Below are 23347 nucleotides of genomic sequence, written 5' to 3' on the forward strand. Positions count from 1 at the left end.
AGTCAAGTGATGCTGGGCAAGGAGCTTGAGATCTGTGTCCCACTTCCCCACGCACCCGTTGAGGACGAGGACACTCTAGAAGTGTACATAATTGCATGTGCTGTAAGGTCTCTAAGAGCGAACACATACACGTACACAACAGAGCAAGAGCTTGGCACTCCACTTTAATTGCTGCTTTACTGAAATTAATCCAAAACATCCAGATCTATGAGCATTACAATGACTGCATTAGAGAGCTGATGAGGGATAGCTCTGTTCTGGCCACTTCGGTTAACTGTAGACCAGAGTTTGGATGTTGGTTATCGCCTCAAATAGGTGAACCTCCATTCTGCCAGCTCAACAGTTCTCTGTCTCCCTTCCCCACCACCCAGGTGCTTCTGACTTGACTGCATTCAGTGACCCCCGGGTGGGAATCGACCGCTCCTTCTCCGCACTCCCCTCCATCTCTGACCCTCGGATGCACTACCCAGGAGCGTTCACCTACACGCCGACGCCCGTCAGTTCAGGGATAGGAATCGGTATGTCTGCCATGTCCACGGCCACGAGATACCACACTTACCTCCCACCTCCCTACCCCGGCTCATCGCAGGCTCAGGGCAGCCCGTTCCAGACGACCTCGCCCTCCTACCACCTCTACTACGGAACCTCTGCCGGCTCCTATCAGTTCTCCATGATCTCGGGGGGAGACCGGTCCCCCCCACGCATCCACCCCCCCTGCACCAACGCCTCCACGGGATCGACGCTCCTCAACCCCAACCTACCCAACCAAAGTGATGTGGTGGAGGCAGAAGGGAGCCACAGCAACTCCCCCACTAACATGGCAACCACAGCAAGGCTAGAGGAAGCGGTGTGGCGACCATACTGAATGAATTCTAAGTAGTTATGGGTCAGGACTAATGTGCTTTCCATTTCCCGGTGCCCGTAGGTATCCCATAAACGCCCGTCTTGCTTATGGGCCCTGCCATGTTCATACATCACTTCCAGAAGCAAACCCTCCAGAAGTCAGCGCTCCCAGGAGCGGTGGCGTGTATTAGCCAGCCCCTGGCGAAGCGACGTCGCTCCAGCAAAGCATCCCTCGCAGGGGGCTGAGCTTCTGGAAAGGAGGACGCCTGAGTTGGTGGTCCGGAGGTAGCGAGGGTGGGTAGAAAAGTACCCAGTCTGTTTCCAGGCCTGTGGCTTTCTAACGTGCCTGGGCTTGAAGGTCTCCACAGCCCTAAAGAGAGTTTTGGTTCACTTCTATTTTTAAGACTTAAAATCTAAAAAAATCTTAGTGAGTTTACTGCATCTTATGGACATGTTAACTGTAAGGAAGTATAGGAAGATTCCCAGAGGGAAACTGTGAACGCTTCTGTTTTAGCAATGCTGTGAATGAGAGGTTTTATATGTTGGACTTCATTCTTTCTTTTTTTTTTTTTTTTTTAACCATGTTGTATATTCCAAAGAATATGGAATTTTTTATTGCTGGGGTTTTTTTGTTTTGTTTTGGGTTTGTTTTTGGTTTTGTTTTTTTTAGGATGCAGCTCATCCTGCTTTGCATCTAATTTGTTTTATTTCTCTTGGCACCTTATAAATTGCAAAAAAAAAAGATTTTGCTCTTTTTTTTGTTTTAATCATGCTTGCTTCTTTCTTGCTTTGTCAACTGAAAGAATCAGCCCCTTTTTCAATGAGTTAATTTAACTTTTTCCTCTTGGACTTTTTTTTTAATACAACGGCTACAGCCTTGGGTCATTTTCAACTACTGTACTACTTTGATGAGTTCATTGATATTTATGCTTGATATTTAGACTTTTCTTATTTGTTGATACTATTATTATTATTTAAATATGCCTATATTAAAAAAGATCAGCAATTGCCTTTTTTGGTAGCAGCCAAAGTCAAATTTATCACATTGAAAAAGGCTGGAATAACGATGGGTAAAGTGACCTCCTAATTACCTAGAAATATTGTTTACAATTATCTCACTCTTATTTTACTCCGCTAACTGGGCTCAGATCCTCAAAGGAATTTAGGTGCCCAGTTCCCACTGAAATTATTTAGGCACCAAAATCCCTGTGAATTTCTGTGCCTTCCCATCCAGTGGAGTCATCTCTCCCTACTCCTTCCTCGCTTTTGCTTCGTCACCAGTGGTGACCCTCAGGATCAGTAATCAGGATGTACATATTTCGGAAGGCAGACTCAATATTCCCTAACTAAATACATCCCTACATGGCCCCATTCTGCTCCTGAGCTTGCCTGGGCTTCCTAATAGCGCCGGTAGAGGCCTCCTAGTCTTTCAAAAGTGAAAGCCCACACGCAGTTAGCATGGCAAGGGTGAAGTCCTGGCTCCGATGGAATCGGTGTGAGATTTGCTCCCAGCTCAGCAGAGCCAAGATTTCTGCGCAGTACAAAAGCCACGTTCCAGTGCGCTGGAAAATAGATCAGTTCACGCATCACAAAATAATTTGAACCGAACAGGCTTGTCAAGCTCATCTGGAAAGCAGGCTAGCAAAGAAGGGGCCTTAATGGTTCTCCTGTCACTGTCTTCTGAGAGAAGAGGAAGAGTATTTAAAACTGGTGCATACACTATTCTGTCCTGTAGCAAATATGCAAGGCTTATACTAACAGCATTTTTAATACAGAGTCGTCATCGTTGCCCATCGTTACAGCACAAACATATCAGATGTCACTGTAAAGTTTATGGCACTATTTTATTTGAGGGTTTGGTCTGAATGCAGTTGTTGTACTACTCATTAATTACAAACTGCTGATGTTGACACGTGTGCGTTCCAAATTAGTTGATTATTATTTAATGTACCTCTTAAATGAGTGAAACAATTGCAGGTCAACTCAGAGAGTATTTGAAAGCAGGACTTCAGATCAGTGTTTGATGTTTAAAAAAAAATTAAAAGGATTCAAATTAAAAAGATCCTTGGCTGCAGGCAGCAAAAACAGCTGGACTTATTTAAAACCATTTGTTTTTCAATTTTTCTTTTTTTTAATATGATTTTGCTTCTTTGTTTAAGTCAGATGCAGTAGCACTTTGGTATTGAAAAGTTACAAACTGAAGAATTTACATTGTCAATAAGGTCATTTTTGTGCAGAAAATAGGGAGTGTTTCAAGAGATCTCAGCAAAAGTTCAAAATGTTTCTGTTAAAATACACGCATGGCCTTGTGCTTTTCATTTAGTATAATATTCTTTATCACTTTCTAGAGTTTGCTCTGAAGAAAAAAGGCAGGAAACATCAAAGTTAGATCTGAACAGTTAAAAATATATTTTGGAAGTATGGAGACCTTGCTGAATACAGAAATACAGAGACCCTACCTATTGTGACATTTACATAGTTGGAATCTCACCTCTTCAGTAGCCTAAAAAAAAGTCCTTCATCACTAAACAGTAGCTCTGTTGCAGAATCCATCTTACACATTCTCTATCGCTGTGCAATTAAAATCATCATTTACTACAGCTCTCACACCTGCCTTGTGACTGGACCACCCAAGTGCATAGTACTGTGAGTGTGAACCCAGAAGTGAGGGAGAGGAGAGGACCGCGGAGGGCAGGGCTGCCGTGGCTGGGTGACTTCAGCCCAGTGGCAGAAGGGAGGTTGATGTGGGCAGTATGCTCCCAGACCTGTCTGTCACCACAGCCTTTCTGCTAAAGCCCTGTGCCCCTTTTAGCCCACAGTATTGTACTACCCACTTTTGAAACTAAAAGATCAGGGATTCACAGGAACGGGGAGTTGGCGTCTCTTAACTTGGAGATTAGAGCCTATGTTGAATATTTGTTATGTCCATACATCTGCTTTCTTTACACTTGTCCTAAAGGTGAAGTTTAATTTTACTCTCCCTGGCATGAACAGGATGAGAAACTGCGGAACTGGTCACCACACTTACCCTGTGTCTTCACTGACACATAAGAAAACCCTGGGCTTTCCCAGTGTCTCACTTGTGATAATTGCCAGCAACTGCACTTCTGAGTCTAACCTCCCTGTGTATGTCAAGCACAGAACACAGCAGCATCCTCTTTACAGAGGAAAAGCTAAGTTCATTGTCCCTTGTAATTAGTCTGTTTAATCACTGTAGGTTTCAGTGTATTCACACAAGTGCTTATAAGAAGCCACAGTTTACTCAAATCTATAGTTTTGCAGTGATCCCCGGTCCCACTAAGGACAGCAAAGATCTTCAAGGCTGTAAAAATGCTCTCATGTTATTCCTCTTGTATCTTAAGAGTAATTAGCACACAGAAAGAGGACATTTGGATAAAACATTTCCCCCATTCACACATCTCCAAATTACAGTGTATGAGTATATTTTTTTATATATCTATAAAGTACACATATATTTATATAGTTTTATCATCCCGGTAGCTGAATGGAATAAAAAAAAGAACTGTTGTGCTTCTGTTCACAAGTTGCAGTCAGCAGAGTGCCTTAGACATCGTCCCCTACTGAAATACAGTTAATGGCAGTCCTTACTATCAGCTTGTGTGTTCCTTTCACAAGACACGACTCATTGTCCAGATGCAGCCATATCAAACAACTTCAAAGTAAATATAGGGCCCGGCTCTCATTTGCTCTAAGGCCCATTACTTTGCTCTCAAACAACATTTATGCTCACTTCAAGAGTTCCTGCTACGCTTCCAGGGCAATGTACAGGAGCTTTAGTACAAGGGAGAAGTGGATGCAGAGTGCATCCCTGCTACGAAGGATTTGATTTGTAGAATTATGCCAAATTATCTGCTGGAAAGGACAAAACCCCTTTCCTCCGAATGGCCCACAGTCTTTGTCAGAGTGTTCCGAATTGCCTGCACTCTTGAAACATTCATTACTGCTTTCTGGGTGACCTTTTCCATTGGTGTATTTGAAGATTCAGGAGAAGTGGATCATTCTTCTATTTGAGCAAAACACTTGCTTGTTTTCCTGCATTGTAACATTTTCGTATTTTATTTTTGTTAACCTTGCTTGGTCAGTACCGATCACTTGGCATTTTTCTCTTTGTCCTAAAAGGGTTGCATCAACAGAGTTACTTGTATTTATGTATGTAAATAGATTTCAAAAGCTTCATAGCAAAATATTTAGTGCTTGTAATTACTCGGCATTTTTTTCATTTTTCTGTGTTTTTAATGAACTTACCTTTGTGTTTGCTTAAATACTGTAGTGAGACTTATTTCTTTCTGAATTAGTTATTTTAGGCTTCAAGATTAACTACATTTTATTCACTTTTGTAAACAGTTATAGCATGGTCTCTATTCAACATTCTTCACTTTTTTGTGGTAGGGGAGAAATGAATGTGCAAAAATCTGTGGGTTATTTGTGGTATTCTGGGTTTGACAGTTACATCTTTCTTTAAAACAAAAACTAAACTTTCAGTCTGAGGTGGCCATGTGGCAAGTCTGAGAGGAGGACACAGTGGGAGACGCACTCCTATCAGAATGGCATCAAAGTGTTCAGCATTTACTGGCTATGTTTACAAAACAGATGCTGCAGCATCCTGCAACAGTCACATTTTCCCTTGACACTGTCATGCTGAACATTTCCAGAAGGGGAAACTACCATGTTCTGGAAGTTTGCTTTTTTGTTTTTGATTGCAGGGGATTTTTCTTTTGGGGGGGTGGGAAGGGAGAGGGGGCTGCTGTTTTTTTGGAACCAGATGGGAAAAGAGAATAGAGTAGTTTTTTCCCCCACTACAGGAAGTCTCTAGATACCACGTCAGAGTAGACTCTTGCTGTACATAGGGATGGCTGTGTCCAGCGCCATGGGAGAATTCATTACAACTAGCACACAGAGCAGCTGGACTGCTGCGTTAGTTCTAATGAAGACTTTCTTTCTTTCTTTCTTTCTTCATTTCTTTCTTTCTTTCTTTGTACCACAGTTTCCTCTGTAAATTCAGTATCATAATTAGTGTGAATGACAAATAAAATGTTTGACAAGTATGCACATTGGCCTGGTGTGTTCTTTCATCAGGGAGAAAACAACTGTCTCAGAGAAAAAGTAACCATCAGAAAAAGGGTATTGACTGTGTATCACTCACATCAAAAATATGTTTCCATACTTCTTTTTTTTTTTAACTGATTTCATTCTTTTTTAACAAAAAAAGGCATTTTCCTGCTGTGGAGTGACCTGGCAAAAGGTGGGGAATCCAATAGGATCATCAAAATAGGACTGAAATGAGACTTTGCAGATAAAGAAGCCTAGTAATTGCATTATATCTCTGGCTTCTCCATTAAATTTCAATATTCCAAGGTCATCTACAGCTCTTATTTTTTTCCCTTAATCTTTTGTTCCTTGGATTGGATCCTTTTTGATATTGATGAGTTGAACCTTACTTCAGGAGCACCAAAACAGATAGCTTGAGGTCATATTTCTTATAAGATACCTTGTTTGTTTTTCTCTTTAAATAAATAATGAAACAGTAGTGTTAATGAAACATTAATATGGGGGAACCAAGCTTTCAAAATGAAAAAAAAAACCCAGAGTCAATATTGAAAGTTCAATCTGAAAGCCTCTGTATCTATGCATATGTAGATATATATATAATCTTCTAATATTCGCCCTATACAACATATCGCATTATATTAAAGAAGCTTTAAGTAGTATCCTTCTACACAATAATGTATATATACAAAGATTAACTTTCATCTACTACTCTCAGTGAAGTGAAAAACAAGCTACAAAGTAAACTATTAAAGGTGTATTTTTTTTCTGACAACTTGTCAGGTAGCACTCCATCTCTCAACTGATAATTCATATTATCTTTTTAAAATGAGGGCCAAGACACTAAAAGAAAACAGTTACTGAATTCCAGGTACCTCTTTAGAGGTTAGAAACACTAACACACACCTCTGATGTCGTTACTGGTTACCCTGCTCAGTATGACCATCTGACATTTCTTTCTGGCACAATCCCATGTTATCCTAACAATATTCCCCTTATATTTTTGCAAGGGTCTACCCTACAGATTCTTCTCCTTACCCTGTGAAACCCAAGAGTGCTTCTTTAGAGGTGGATGATGAAGTAGAGCACATATTTATTTTGTTTCTTACTTTAACACTACAGGAAAAGAAGCTACAAATAGCGACAGTCAAAACAAAAACAAAAATATTACACCCAAGGGCATCTCAACAGAAATATTTGTTGCTAGATTTTGAAGACTATGTAGAGGACATACCAGCAGATCTCTCATTTTGTGTAGGAGGGTAAGTTATCAGACTGCCATGGCCATTTTAACCGGATGCACACGAGGCTGCCTGTCCTTGTGAGAAAGGCCACGTCTTTCTTTCTTGACAGCAGCAGCTCAGTCATTTGCACAGGCCAGCTGGACTGAGGTGAGTCCCTCCTAGCCCCAAGCCTGCCAGCTTTCACAGTGGTTGTGCCATTCCAGATCGGTGGCAGCGGCTCTCTGCAGGGTGAAGGGAGGAAGCACGGGCAGCTGCCCTCTCCTGCCCCTCTGTCCTCCTCCCTGCCCAGGGGAGCTGGCAAAGGGGGGAGCCTAGAGCTGATGAGCAGGCAGTGTGCGGTCAGAGCAGCCCTCTGGGATCCCTGGGCACTGGAGGTGGCCCCGCCATGCCTGTTTTGGCAGCTGAGAAAGGCCAGCTCAACCCCCCCCTCTGGCTGCTTGAGGGGGAGGAAGAGGAAAGGGCAAAGAAGGTGATGAAGACTAAGGCTGGAGGCTGCTGTTTGCGAGAGGAGGGGCTGGCAAGGGTGAAGGCAAAAGGTTGTTGACTTCTTGGTGCACCTCACACTCTGACTGACAGTTTTAATGACCTTTAATTATAAAGGCCATTGTCATGGGTGTTCTCCCACACTGCTTTGTTTGACTTGCGCAATGAGGAAACAGCCGTAAGCCAGGCTCCGGAGCAAAAGCAGCTTATTAAATACTATCAGCCTGCAAGGCACCATACAACTCAACACAGATGTCCTGGAAAGACAACACAGGTGTGTTACCTTCGGTGTACATGGCTTTTTCCCTCTTTTCAGTGGCATGTCTCACAAGACAACAGGCTTGGATTAGTGGTGCAGTGTACTGTGCCCAGAAGTGATATTCCTTTTTCTGAGCAGGCATGGAAATGCTGGTTACTGGCAAAGCATGTGTGGTCACAGAATGGACAATAAACTCTGTATTATCTGCTCTGAGACAGACCTTGTTCACAGCATTCATAGCTTAGAAGCCTATCACCACTGCAACTGCTACGATACTAGAAGACCTTGTAATGGCACTGTGGTTTCCAGACATGACTAAAATATGACTCAGTCCAGCATTGTAAATGTACCAAAAATACAATTTGTCTGTGGCCCCATATCTTTTTACAACACTGGGCTTCTTACAGGTCTGTAAGATGATTTAGGAACATGTCTCAACTATTATTTCAGACACCCCCTTCTTCTCCCTGGAAGACAGCACCTTTTTTCACTGTTTACCTTCATTGAAGGCTCACAATAACTTTGCCACTGGGATGCCCCGTGGAGCAGAACTTCTAACATAGGCAGGATCTCAGGGAAGGAATGTCCGAATTACAGCTCATCTCAACTCTTGCCTGCTGGGGGAGGGAGGCACAGTGTAGATAAAAGCATGTTTAACCCTGAGGAGAAGGAAAATAAAAGCTCAGAACCTGCAGGTCTTCATTGGAATGTCTAGCTACTGAATTAGGAAGCTTGTTTTCTGGTTTTAAGTTACAGGGACACCTAGAAGTCTCCCAGACTGGATTAGTCAGCACGAGTCACTGTCTGGGAATTGTTTGGGTTTGCAAGAGGAGGATAAAACAATTTAGAAAGAAAATCTAATACACAGATTTAAAACATAGCCTGCTTTCAGAGCAGGGAGGGGGTTAGGTCTGATTTGTGGGCTTTATAAAACACTGGCTCCTAAGGGTAGAAAGGCTGTCAAAAGAAAGAGAACCTGTTCCCTGCTGATGCAGAATTGTTTCCTGTAGCATGTGAAAAAATGCCTCTGGCTGTTTTACTTTCAAATGCCCCAAACACAGGAACATCTGTAGCTTTTCTGGGGAAGCTTAGATGGCAATCTTACTATTATCTGCTGCTACACTTGACATGTCCTGTAAGCAGAGAAGAGAGCCTGTACTCAGGGCAGCCTGCAGTTAAGTTCCTCAGGAGGTCTCTGACATCTGGGTGTGCTTCATGTGGCCACCAGGCTTATGCCTGCTGGCTGTTTAGTCCCATTTCCCTGGTTTTCTCACACCAGAATCCCTCAGGACCAAGACCTCCCAGCTCAGAAGGCAGCTCTGTTGCCATCTGCAGGGATAGCACAGGTATGATGGTGCAGGTTTCCCTGCCTTAGCAGCTCAGCAGGTGCGTGCCTGAGGAGCACTGAACCCCATGCCACAGAGCCCAGTCCGGGTATTCCAGTGTCCTCTGATACCAACAACCACTCAGCTTTTTTGTATGGCCTTCTTCAAAGGAGCCCAGTGGTCAAACTACACTATGTCTTTGCACTGGGTGCACATCACAGGCATGGAATTCCTTCAAAATTGGCTGAAAATCAGCTGATTTTCACTGAAATAGTAAAATCCCTGCATGAAGCCCCTGTGGCAAACTTCACCCTTCCTCTCTTAAACGTCTGTGATAAAGAGTTGCTCTGAAACAAGGCAATATAGGTTATTTTACATGGGGAATGTTTCCTGTTTCACTGTTGCTGTGTAAAGCAGTAGTGAAATTTGCAGAGGGGGAAAGCTACTGTCCTCCTCCCTTTCTTTTTCTCTTCTGCTCCCTCCTCTAACACACACGTCTCTCATATTTCTCCAGCCTCCTGCAGAACTGGGAGCTCGGTGATGTCAGTCCAACACATGTAACTTTGGGGGAGGTATGATCACAGCCGGTCAAATGCCAGCATGTCCATCCCATGGGCATTATGATTCTGGGGCTGGATGAAAGGAAGAACAGTTGTTCTATTTTGCAACAGAAAGTCATGTTTCCAAAACTTTCTGCACACAGCAAACATCTGTCCATGTGGTCCTGAAATAATGTTCAGTAGTATCCTTTTGAAACTGCTGAAACCAAAATGATCTTGGTTGCCAAAGGTTGGAGCCTGCCAGCTTAGTTGGGAATCCTGGGCCTTCCAGGCTCTTCACTCTGTGGGAAGCAGGCAACACTGCTGATCAGCAGCAACGGTGACATGGTTGGGGTGAGTCAGCATGTTGCACCACAGTTTATCAGAAATATTTCCAACCGGCCCCAGGTATGAGTGGCCAAAAGCAAGCTCTTCCTACACAGGCATATTGGCTACTTTTCAGTGCTGTCAGGAGTGTGGCTGTGATCCCATGGCCTCACTTGGGTGACCTTGCAGACCTAAGGTGTTAAAGGGGCAGGTGTTTTGCCTTGTAGTTCTGCCTTTCCAAATGTGATCCCTTTAGTTTGACTTAATTAGTAAGATCACTTTGTAATGCCCTGTGTACTTCCTAACCTCCCTGGGTCTTTAAGCATATCACCTGTTGGAAAATATTTGTGTCCTTTCTCAGCATCCTGTAACCAAGCTTGACATTTTCTGCTTTCTGAAGTCTTACACGCACCTTAATTCTCATTAAGACACAAAGTTTTTGGGTTGTAGTTCTCTAGTTCTCCCAAGAGTAAAGTTAATAAATGAGGAGTGAATCCAGCAAAGCAGAGGTGCCTTTTAGCCACAAACGGAACACAAGAGACCTTAAAGGCTGGCAGGCTACTCTGTTTCAATGAGTAGCCTATAGCTGAATTGGTATTTGGCTTCAGCTTCTGTCTCCAGAACGAATACCTGCCAGTGTTCTTCCTCACCCTTAAAAGAACTGGCTTCTTCTCACTTATGTTTGCTTGCACTTGTTCCTCAAAGAAGGTTATGTCAGTCCATAGCCAGCAACCAGAGAGGACAGGAAGTGGGAAAGGAATGAAAGGAAGAAAAATTATGAAAATCATGAAGCATGATTTGGAAGATATAACTACAAGTATGTAGTCACTTTACAAAGCGTGTTTGTTCTCCATACATGTCTCAAGCAACGGTCTTTGGGGCAATCTTTGTTGCCATGTCTCCATTGCTGCCTGTCTCACACGAGGTGACTATTCTTTGACTCTCCAATGCCTGCTTATCAGATTTTAAAGTCTTAAGATGCATCATTCATCCACACCTTGCCGTAGCATATATACAATTACGTGGTATGGTCAAGAAGTTTCCAAGTGTCCATTCAGCCAGTGTGTTTCCATTAAAGATGAAAAAGGAATCACTCATTGCTGAGTCCCCTCCTTGGGAGTGGTGAATTTTGCCACTTTTCAAGGCTTTTGATATAACAGTGTACTGAGACATGAGTGGGTGGAAGAGAGTGAGCCCTTCAGTCACTTCTGTGAGGGATATTTTTGTGCCCTGTTTGCAACAATATCTACAGGTGTATTGAGATTTACGTCCCACAAGAAGCTTAGTGGTTTTGGTAACACAGCTACATATGGTGGAAGAGTGAGTTGTGTTTGGTCTGTCTTGTGGGGGAGAAGAGAGGCAAGTGCGAGGTCAAATTAATTCCAATTCTTTAAGTAAGCAAAATTATGTTTCCTGTCTATTATCCCTCCCACGTGGATTTTGCAACTAGGAAAGAGAAAAAAGTTCTAACAGAAAAAACAAGTTCTGTTAAAAAGAATGAGGTTTTTCATTGTCTGTTAAAGGGGTGCAAGAACAATCCCCAAAGAGTGATTTTTTTTTTCTTTTTTCCCTTCCAGTGCAGGAAGCTGTAAATAGCTGAAAAAAAGGAAAACTTTTGAAGGTTTTTCTTCCTATCCTTGATAAAACAAACATATGTTAGAGCTAAACCATTCTAGGAACTAGGTTCTCCTCTGTGATGCTAATGGAGATGGATGCTGCAAGGAGGAGAATAACCTCATCTTCTCACAGTGATTGCTCAGCATCTCTCAGAATTAAATTCCTCAAGTGTCTCTTTTCTCGTTTGTACCACCACTCACACACACTGTGGAGCATTATGATCCAGTACTCTCAGCTGCTGGTAATAACCCACCATTAGAAACTAACATGCCTCCCACAAGTTGCTTATCTCCTTGCTGGTTGTTACGGTGCTATATAAAATGCAGCTATTCCCGTACTTTTCCCCCTTTCCTGTCCATCCGAACGTCTCTCTCTCCATTTGTCCAGCTCAGCTGTACTCTTCCATCACCTCTGGTTTGTATCCACCCCTGTGCATTCTCATCAGATGTGTCTCTCAAATGAGTCCATGGGCTGTACAGACACCTGAGAGCATGATAAGGGGGTAAGCCCCTGCTGCTGCAGTAAGATGTGCCCCATCTTGGGTGCTGTTTGTAAATTTAGACTTATGTTTGCTGAGTGACATGTCTTAGCACAGAACGTACTTGACTAAGGATCTGGCCTTGGGTTCTTCACTTGCTGATGACTGTAGCAAAATCCCTTCCGTCCTGTGCCTTGGTTTCCACATCTGCAAATAGGTAGTGACACTGACCTTCTTTGAGAAGCACTTTGAGCTCCATTGATGAAAAGGTCCACAGAGAGGAGGTTGTTGTTATTGTTGTCTGCAGTTTAAAAACATGCTCATAAATCATCTTTCAGGGATGGTGAAGCAGGTTTCATTGGCTCTGGAGCTGGGTGACTGAACAGAGAAGAATTTCCTTCTTTGGCATTTTCCCCTAGTTTTAATAACTTTGAACTCTTGCTTTAGATCTTGTTTACATTAGGCTGGTTTAGTAACTGTGTGTCTCCCTCCAGCAATTGTCTCCTTCTTCCCCACCTTCCTCAGGTATTTGGTTTAGGTACCAAACATCTGACTCAGGTCTTCCTGGAGAATGGCTGAGCTGGGGTGGATGGAAGAAGGAGTTATTTTTCCCTGTTGGTGAGTGGAGGGACTTAACGGGGGAAGGAGGCGGAGGCCATGACTCTCATGGACACGGGCCCTGGGAACATAAAAAATCTAGGCTGTTACCACACCCATTTGGCCTCTTGATGAAATGTTAAAGGCAAACTGTACGGATGGCCTGTGCTAAAAATGTTCCAGTCAGAGAACTGCAATGGGTCCTTCTAAGCTTTACGAGCCGCGAGGCTGCGATGCCGGCCTTTCAGGGCAGGGAGGGGAAGGGAAGCTGCTCTGAAAGCAGCAGGTCACTCACAGCTAATACTGCCTCCGGTTAGTGACAGGCGGGCATTTATCACGGCAGGGCCCACAGAACCTGCTCCCCACCAGGAAGGGCACAGCTGCTTCTCGTTCGCTTTGGTCTTGAGAGGCTCTGACAAGCCAAGGGGTTGCTCAGTGCCCGGCCTCAGCTGTCCCGCCAGAGCAAGGCCTCCAGCTCCCGAGAGGCTCCCCGAAGACGGAGGCCCGAGCTGGGACGGCGGCGCGGTGGGGCAGGCAGACCCTTGCTGCGAGGGGGAAGCTCCCCCCACCCCGAGCCTCGCCTGTGCACCCGTGGGGGCTGACCGCCCGGCAGGCGCTGCCAGGCCGGGCCCGGCCGCGCTGCAGGCGCCGAGCTGCCTCTCCCGCCGTCCTCACGGTCCCCAGCGGACCCCGGCCCCGGCCCCGGCCCGAGGCAGCCCTCGCCTCACAGCCGGGGCAGAGGCCGCTAGAGGGCCACCGCGGCTAACTGAGGCGGCGGCGGCGGCGCCGCTGGGAGCGCGGGCGGCGGAGCTGCTGGCGACGGGCCGCCCCGGGCGGCGGGGGGCGGGAGGGTCCCACAGCGCTGCTGAGGGGCCGGAGGAGCCCAGGCGGCCGGCGGGCCAGCCGTGCGGCTGAGCGAGCAGAGGGCAGGCCCAGGGAGGCACCGAACCGCCAGGCGCAGGCGGCTGACAGCAGCGCTTCCCAGCCTGGAGGGAGCGGGGCCTGCTCCGGGGAGAAGGCAGTGCCCCGACGCGGTGCCCCGACGAGGCGGGTGAGATGGGGATAGGGTGGCAGATAAGGAGTGCCTCAGGGGCACCCTGTCTGCTGCGGACGGGTAAGGGACCCGGCAAGGCAGACGGGGCTCCGCTCCAAGCGCTGGTGCCTCAGCCCTTCCTCGCCGAGCCTGGCGTTTTGCGGGCCTAGTAGTGCGCTGCGCGAGGAAACAAAGCTTTATAAAACCGGAGTCTTGTCTAGCCTGGGTGTTAGAAGAGCCCTCCATCCGTAGGGGAGATTTTCCCCAAAGCCGGCACCCACCGACTGCCCCGACGCTTCGCTCCCTCTCTGCGCAGCCGGGAAGCGCGCTGTGGTCAGCGGGGCTGGAAGGCACCGGGCGGTCGGGGTTTATGATTTATTATTAGGCTGCGCTTTCGAAGGGTTACCACCCTCCACAGGGAGCTGCAGCGTGACGGCCCCTCGGAGCAACAAGAAACTGGAATTAAACAAATATAGGTAATTGTCAGGCATTAAATCTAACTACCTGAAGGCTGAGTCCCCCACAACAGGGCTCTACTGTTTGCCAGAATCTGAAAGCTGTTTGATACGCTGTTAAACCAATAAAGGGAGAGGGCAGCGTTTGCAAAATTTGTTGGGCATCTGTGAGCTTAGCAAATAGTTTCTCCGTTCACATGGTGCTGGCTTGCTGTGTTTAAATTGGAAAGGTCATTCCATGAAGTAGTAACTAGGTGCCGGGCTTGAGGGGAGCACCGCAGGCAGGAGACTGAAAGGCCTCTGCCGTTCACTGGGTCTCACAGTAGAGCCTGTGTGGCCTTTCAGCAAGGCTGCAACCAGGCACTACCAGGAGGAGTGGATATACATCAGCATTAGCTGTAGGAAGGATAACACCATGCTTTGCCTCCTGACAGAAGGGAAATTTTAAAAGGCCATTGACCTTGTCTGCAAGACATTTTCGCCTACCATGTTCATTGCTGCTGGATGAGACTTTCAAAGCTGTGCCAAGGGTGCATGTAGCTATGTATCTCCTGTGAAAATGAAGAGAATACATCCATTTGGTGTTTCTTTCCAAGTTTTAGCCACAGATCCTTTCCTCGCTTCTTCATCAGGGAAGAAGTCTTGTCACCCACTCTGCCACCGCGTGGGGGACTTGAGCACTACGACTCAAAGGAAGGATGGCCTGGAGCAGCCCAAAGTGCAGCATTGCAAGGAGTAGGAGCAGTGAAATCCGAGGAAGAAAAGGCTGAGGCATACAGCTGAGATGAGATGGATTATTTTAAAGCTTCTGACAATTGCAGACCTCTAAATCTGAAGGAAAAAAATTCTTAACAGTTTTCCTATAAGAGGCTTTTCTAATTAACTAAATCCAAACCTGGCAGGAAGGTAAACAGTATTTTATCTCTGGGCTTGGGCACTGTAATTATGGCCCATTCAGAGAGAAGTCCTGACGTTCCCAGACAGATGGGCTAGCTGCAAATGCACTGATCAGACAACCAGACAGATCCATAAATGCTTATGGGGAATAAATTTCAAGAAGTCTTGATCAAAACTGTCAGGAGCCATAAATGCATCCAGATGGGAAATAGCTCAGAAGAACTTCCCATTGCCACATCAGAGACCTGGAAGCTTGGAAAATGTTGAAAGTTGACTGTAATATGAGGTTCAAAGCTAATAGGCTGAGTTGTCTGCAGTATTGTGTTATGGCTGTAATCTCAGCAATGCATCAGGCATCCTGGCTGGCTGATAGGAAGACTTTGACTCCCGAGGCAGGCCAATTCCTACTCCTTCAACAATATGCAGAATATTAGTACTCATTGCTTGCCTTCCATTCTTTCACATCCAGACTTTTGGAGTGCCAAATACTTTGTCATTCTGGGTCTGCGAGACGGCTTGAGCCCTGTGACAGCATGTTTCCAGTCACATCTGATGAGCTGTCCCTGAGATTTATGGCTTTTTTCAGTAGAATCTGAACTGATCCAAAAATCATAAGAACATACCAGATAACAAAACAGTTTGTTCAGACGTGTTTCTCTGCTTTATTGGTATTGTATCATCTACACTTCAAGAGTAAATGAGTTACCACTTCACTGTGACTATAGCAGGTATCAAAGAGGTTCACTGGAGTAGTCCTTTTGGCAAAACCAGGATCTGTAAATGTTAAGCCGTTTTTACAAACAATCTGGCAAGCAGTCTTTTTGATAAAACTTTGGCCTAGATCTGAACATATCCCATATCCCATTCTACAAGTTCAGACACAGAGGCTGGGTTGTCTGTCTAAGAAAGAGGCTAATCAAAGGGAGAGGCTCAGTGACAATATTTATTTCTGATGAGCATTCCCAAAAGAAGAGCAGATTGTTTTGCTGATCAAAATCAGAAATTCTGATTTTGATACTGTCTGGCACTAACAGGGTTGAGTGTCCCTGCCCAGCCTCCACTAGGCCTGCCCCCACCCTTGCCCATGGGCTGGGAGCCCCATTTCAGTACTGGCCTGGGCTCCCAGTCCTGCCTCAGCTGTGCTTGTATGTGTGCTCATCTCTAGCCCTGCTGCTGGCCCTGCATTGATCCTGGCCCTGGCTCACTCCCTCACTATGTCAGAGGCTGTCGATGGACCCTGCTACCAGTCCCTAGCTCTGCTTGCTGCCTTCAGAACTTGCAGGATGGTGCCTGTCAGTGAGGGCACTGCCTGCACTGAGTCACCCTTTTCTCCTGGCTTCACATTCCTTGGGGATCATCTGGCCCTTGTTGCACCCTGACAGATACCCTGAATAACAAAAATCACAATTAATAGTTAAAAAAGTGCAGCAAACAACGTTATGTCAACAGAAGGCATTTGTGTCCAAGACAAGTTATCTTTCCTGGTATGGATATGTGGGGGTTTTTCACTGAAAATGCACCACAATTAGCACTAACGGGCTCTGCTGTTGATTGCTTCTGCAGAGAGGTCCACGGCTCACCAGATGTAGAAGTTAAACTGTTCATAACTTGGGACATCCTTCTGAGGCAGAGTAACAGTATTGAGTGAGGGAAGCCTCTACTGCTGTTGACCAGGTTCTTCTCAGGAGCTTGCTTGTCTCCAGAGTCATCAAGCATTTCCTCTCCCAAGGGTTAAAATTCATTTTGAAATAAGATTTATGAAATCCTGAAGAAGTTAATAGAGCTACACGGTGAGAATCATAACATTGTAACGAAAGAAAGTTGTGATCTTAATACAACATGGTTTGACAGGTTGGAGTGGGAAATGGAGGTAATACCCACGTATCCCAAATTATGTGCTAATGTTTATATAATGCAGTGGAAAGACACCCATGAGGTTAGCCTGTAGTACTCAGAGCAACCCAAGTAAAACAAGCACTCTGAGATCTTGCCACCCAATTTCCCAAGAGACTTGCTTTGCCATTTGGTTTGAAGTATGCTCAGAGCTAGCCATCAGTGTTGTTTTTGATAAGCATTGCACTAAGGAAAGGCAGGACCTACTACTTACATTCCTCTGTCTACAGAAAAAAATTTAAAAACTGTGGAGGTTCTTACTGAATCCCTTATCCCCCTTGTCTGAAACCCTGATGGAGATCTAATCCTCCAAAGCAGTGTGCCAGTACCCTGCTAGCCAGTACCATAAGGTAGACTGCATTTCTTTTGGAAGCATTAAGCTGGGATGCTGTGTTTCATTGCCATGCTTAATTTTTAACACTAACCATTTCCAAACATAGGCACGGTCTGACTAATTGAGGGAGCATGAAAGTAGGTGTGTGTTCTTTGGCTTGTTCCAGGCCTTGAAGATGAAACTGTACAACAAAGTATAAAACAAGTGCATTTTCTCAAGTCCACAGGTTTTCACAGGAGAATGTATTTTTTATGGTAGGAAAAAAAATAACAGGCAAAGATTTACATACCTACTGCATACTGAAATTCCTTCTGTCAGTCACTTAGATATGCCTGTCTTCAACATACACTAAACTAAATATCTCAGAGTCATGAATGCATTTACTTTCATTGCTGTCCTGGAAGTTAGATATGCACGAACCATAATTTTAAGTGCTGTGAGTTCAGACAGCTGCATAATAACTAGGAGCAACTCTTACTACTGACCAGACCCATACAAGATGCAGGCCTGGGCAGCTTCTTCTTCAGGAGGTTCCAGAAGTGCTGAGGTTTCTACAATGGAAATGCTGCTGACCTGAGCTATCTGCCCAGTAGTGAAAATGGCCCCTGCCTGTGCAGTCCTGTTTGCAAATGTGTTGTCAGGAGACTTTTTTTTTCCTTTTGACAGTTGTCAGCCTTGCTTTTACAAGCAGCCTAAAAGAGAGAGCAGTGGTCTCACTACCCGGAGGAAATGCAAAAAAATAAAGAGTACTCCATTGACTTCTGGTAGAGAAGAGGGGAGATAAATGAAAGGAACTGATGGGCAGGCCTGAGACATGTTTACTTTGCACATATTTTTTTATTATGTTTGGGAGGCATTTCTGGTAAAAAGAGGAGCATAATTAAGTGGAGGAATGTTTGTAATTGTAACTAGGGATAGAAGTCTGGGCCAAGGAGCTACACTTCAGTGTCCCTAGGGTGAGTTGGTCACCCTCACCAGGGCAATAGCTTCCAGAACTGGAATGCAAAAGTTATAGCCTCAAAAAAATAAAACAATAAACCAAAACCAAAATGGCAGAGAGGCAAAAGAAAAAGGCTTTGATTAAAAGTTTTCTTTAAAGAGTAAACCAGGGCAGAATCCATTCAGAAGTCTTCTCCAAAGGGAGAGACAGGAATGGGGGGAAGGGTTTCCTGAATGCACAGGGACAAGGGTAATCTGAGACGTTGCGTGCAGTCTTGGTGAAGAGCTGGAGAAACAGATATTGTCTCCAACACTAGCTTGGAGCTTGAGGACTGGCAAGAAGGAATGGTGAGGGAGCCCACAGCCTGAATGAGACCTTGCTGGTCAGCAAGATTTGACCAACCCAAGCTGGAAGTGGGATGTTACTGCAGGAGGTAAGGAAGCAACTGAAAGCTGACCTAACCAGCTTCCCCCAAAAAGACGACTGTCGAATAGTAATACACCAGAAGTTAAATATTGTCTGCTATGCTGTTTATCTACTTTTTCTTCCATTAATAAAACATTGTTGTTTAAGTCAACTGAGTCATGTTTGCAAATTAAGAAAATTACCTTGCTGAGCACCAGAAAGTTTAGTTTTAATTTTCCCAAGCTTCTGGATGGGCATATGGGTTTAGAATTGACCCCTAGGATTTCAACTCAGCCCTTGTTGCCAGTCAAATCCTGACAGAAAGGTTGTACAAGTAAGTGAAGTTTATCTGTCCTTTCCCCACCCAAGGCCTCAAACAGCAGTTTCAGCTTCTTTTTTGCATCCAAGCTATGTGGGATCCTGTCAAAACAATTCACTAGTCTCTTTCTTGTGGTTTCCTTAGCCAAAAGCACAGCAAAAATCTGTCCATACTCAGCTCTGACCGCCCGCCCAAGCTTTGGTTTCAAGAAACCGCCAACAAACAGGAGGCAGTGTCACACTGAAATGTCGGCTCACCTGAGACCAGCCACGAGTGACCGACAAAAGGCTGACAAAATAGCCATGGGAGGCATTTGGAACAAGGCCAGATAGGGTACTATTTACTCAGTATGAATGAATTTAGGGTGAGGAGGTGTTGGGCTGGGGGAATTCTTCAGAACGAAGCTACCAGGTGTCCTCCTCAGGGAAGATTAGTCAAGTGCATCCTTTCAGGATGGCTTAGTATTTTCTCTTTCAGTAAGAAGACCAATCTTCTCCCCCAGCAGTGCACTTGCAACACATTGTACATGTGCTGGAAAAAAAGGAAAAATTTTGTAGTGAAGGTATGGGAGAAGAGATCTGCTTTGTTCCCAGCATTGCTCTCAGCCCTCTTGCTGTGCTTGGGGAACCTGGCTTGGATTCCAGCCTCAGCAAGGCTTTCCCTGCAGGAAAGCTGCAGTTTGTGAAGCAGAGAAGCCCCATTAGTCTGTGGGGGAACTCAATAAGTGGGCGTATGGAGTTAGCTACATAAACCGCATTGCAGTGGGCGGTGCAGCCCGGTGCCAGGACCAAAAAGCAGCCTTTTGCCCGTTCACGTGGCAGTGCTCACTCCAAGCTGCCTCTCTCTCCCCAGTGCGGTTCTGGGACTCCTTTTCCCGGTGTTACACTGCCTCGATGGTGGGAAAGTACAGCCTAGGGTGTACTGTGAAGTTCAGCCACCGTTCTGCTGTTGAGAATGCCCCTTGTAGCCTTTCCTCCAGCACCAAATGCCTCTGACACACAGGAGGAAAGCTCTTGGCTATCACTCGCTGCAAGCTGAGGCAAGCTCTTGAACCAGAGGTATATCACTACCACTCCACCTTTGGCTGCCAGCAGTCGAGTGATTTAGCCCTGCATCTGACAGATTTCATCCAGGCTCGTTTCACCCCTAGCTCACATTTTCATTTAGTCCCCAGGAGCACATGACGGAGTTTGGAGGCCTTGCTATTTATTCAGTTCCTCACTGTTTGCTGTGCTGACAGCTGGCGTCACTGCCGTGTTTGAAATCTTGGCTCCTGAAGTAGTAGCCCCGTTTTTTTTCTGTGCCTTGCCGATGTGAATCCAGGAGATCACCCCTGTGCTGCTGTTAGCAGTGACTGTGCTCAATCCCAAAGTTTGCATACATGTTTGAGATTCTCCTGTCCAAGCAGTGATAGCATGCTGTTGATGTCTTTACTCAGGCAGAGAAAAGGCTTCTGACGTTAGTGACTCTATTATTAGAGTGGCACAAAGCAAACTACAAAAACCAGAAAAAGACGCATCGCCAAATGTCAAAATGCAGATCGCTAAAGTGAAATTGGGTGTGGAATTTTTTCTCCAGGTAATGAAGAAAGGCCAAGGATTTATAAAGCAGGGGATGTGATGGCTCATTCAAGCAGAGAGAAATTGCCATGGAGTTTTGACAAGGTTTGTAGATAGAGGCTTCAGCATCTAGAAGATCCTGTTTGACCACAATGGCAACCAACATGTTGGCTAATATTCTTGTCACTGCAGTTATTATTTCAAATGGCTTTCTAGCAGCTGCTTCTCCAGCCATGCCTGCAAAACCACAGCATCCAACAGGTAAGGTCTGCTTTAGTGCAAGATCCCAGTGCTGTCCTGTGGTATGTCTCAGTAGGATACCAGTCTCCTATCATGGGTGTAATTGCTAAGTGTGCTGGTTGGAAAGATGAGTTGACAGATGTAAGTAAAAAGAATGAAGAGAAGATTTTTGTATTATGGTAGGGATTACTAAGATACAAAGCAAGATATTCTCAGGTGGATTAACTCTCATAGCCCCGCTGAAGAAACTGGCTTGCCAAAGATTTTGCATTCCTTTTAATAAATCCTTTTTCTTATTTTGTATTTTTCTTTTAAATTAAATAATGTAATTATTTATTATACTTTAATAATCTAATTATATAATTGGATTTAATTTTAATTATTATTTAATAATTAATTTTTATTTTTTGTATTAAAGCTGTGTACTTTACAGTAAACTTTACCATTGAGCTGAACTGTACTAGAGATCTGCATTTTCAGTAAGTGCAAGGCTACCTTTTCGAAGTAAACAGACCTAAGAAGAAAAATTAGGTGTGAATCCAGACAAACTGTAGATACAGTTTTACACGTGACATTGAAGAAGATAGTAACGCTTCTTTTTCCTTTTTTCCCCAACCAAGCTCAGAGGCAGATGTCATTGGAGATCCCTGTAGCAGATCAACAAGAAGGGATCCTGGAATTTTTGTCATTGTTTGATGAAGCACAAAAAAGTGCCATTCCCATAGCAGAACCTAAAATCAGTGGAATGAAAGGTAACTGCGAAAAACTAATTGGTCTGGAAATTTGCAAATCTGCTACTGGTTTTGCACAGTCAAGGTGGTTTATATAGCTGATTCTGTGTATGCCTTTTTCTATAATGCATGTAAAAGCCGGGTAACAAAAAGTGCCAGGCACCTTTTTGAATGAGGTACGATTCTTCCTTATTTCCTTGACTGTTGTTTTTAAATGTGTTTTTCTAAGGGGGTACCGGTATGTTTGTCTGTGTGTTATGGGAACACTTTCTGGGAAGGAGAGGTGAAGCAAGAAAATTGTCTCCACTAAAAGATCTTATAGGCATGCAAGTTTTCAGAGTGTTGGAGATATTTCTCTGTGATGAAATCCAAAATGGAGAGGAGAGCAAGATGTGAAAAACCTTGCTGCAAGCAATATGTCACTGCAGATGTTTTTTGAGTATTTTAAGGGCACCTCATTTGTTAATAGTGGTTCTGTATGTTTTAATTGTAGTACAACATGCCATGTCATTCAGCACTAGTGACACAGCATGAGTCAAATACTGAAGAGATAATGATCATATCTGCAGGGCAGAGGTCATGTTTCAGTAATAACTGGAAGCAAAAACGCACTCAGGGAGGTGGAGGAATTTAAACAAGAAACAAACCCACAAGCCATAGAATTTCCTTGACTACTGTTTGGACCAGTGAGCTTTTGCTTTTAAATCTTAGAGAAGGCTAAATAATTTCTTTTACTAACACTTCCAGGTCATGTTCCAGCTTCAGAAGGTGAACACTATATAACCTGATTCATGTACACCAGAGTATCGTGCTATAAACAAGAGTTTCCTCACTATATTCTACTGTGTCAGATCTACCATCTGCCTCATTAAACAAGGATCTCACTTCAATCATAAACTTAGTGTAGGTTCAATATTTGTCCATAGTCCTCTCTAAATTTTTTCCACAAAGTAACAGGGAATCCATTTGAACTTAATGAGACCTGAAAGTGTGCAAATGGAAACAAAGAACAGGATTTATGCGCACAGTTGACGTTAAACTTGTTATTAACTGGACATGTTTAAATGAAGAACGTAAGCCTGTGAGCACTGAATGCTGCTCCAAACCATGGAATGAACTTCCTGCTATGAGAACCAGCATTAAATTTTAGTAGTCCATAAGCAACACAAATTCTGTGCAAAAAAACACCCAGCTAAACCCAAACCAAAAAGAGAGAGGTTTGCAGCTTTCTCAAGTCAAAGTTGGTAGATGTCTCAGCACAAGATAATTTTGTCTGAATTTCATGCCTTGCCTGTAGGCATCTAAAAAGGCTGTCCACTCTGCAGTCAGCTGAATTAGACTGTGATGATACTTTTCACTTGCTAGAGCTGCCACAGTGTCCAGTAGGGTTTTCCAACAGCGGTATTTATCATGAGTGGACAGCTCGCTCTGAATCGATCTGGGTTTATGCTTGTGTGACCCAGGTTGTCTGACCTAGGTATTTCTGTACGAGGACAATTTCAAAGATCCCATCAGAGCATAGAACTGCCTTCCTGGAGACTCAAGACAGCCATGTGTATCTTGAAAGGCAGCTTTTGCATAAGTGGAAAAAATGGGTGAGGTTTTACAGTTGCAAAGCAACTGATTCAGCACAGAATAATACAGTTACCACCCCACCCCTGACTTTACCTTCAGTTAATTGCCCTCTGATTTAGTATTTGCTTTGGAGTATACTGTGGGCAGTTTTCTGTCAGGTGCATCTATGTTGTTTCAAAAGCTGCAT

General features: G+C 44.5%; 1 protein-coding gene across 6 annotated transcripts in view; it reads left to right on the forward strand.

The window, feature by feature from the left end:
• Nucleotides 1-5909, forward strand: part of RUNX1 (RUNX family transcription factor 1) — a 174914-nt gene extending 169005 nt beyond the window's left edge. For all 6 annotated transcript variants that reach the window (XM_069785156.1, XM_069785153.1, XM_069785155.1 and 3 more), the window contains one exon: nt 372-5909. In XM_069785156.1, coding sequence (XP_069641257.1) covers nt 372-865 — 494 coding nt within the window. In that variant the 3' untranslated portion in view covers nt 866-5909. The remainder of the gene's footprint in view (nt 1-371) is intronic.
• Nucleotides 5910-23347: the final 17438 nt, after the last annotated feature.

The sequence above is a fragment of the Haliaeetus albicilla genome, chromosome 6 (assembly GCF_947461875.1).
Source record: "Haliaeetus albicilla chromosome 6, bHalAlb1.1, whole genome shotgun sequence".
In the NCBI taxonomy this organism is placed as follows: domain Eukaryota; kingdom Metazoa; phylum Chordata; class Aves; order Accipitriformes; family Accipitridae; genus Haliaeetus; species Haliaeetus albicilla.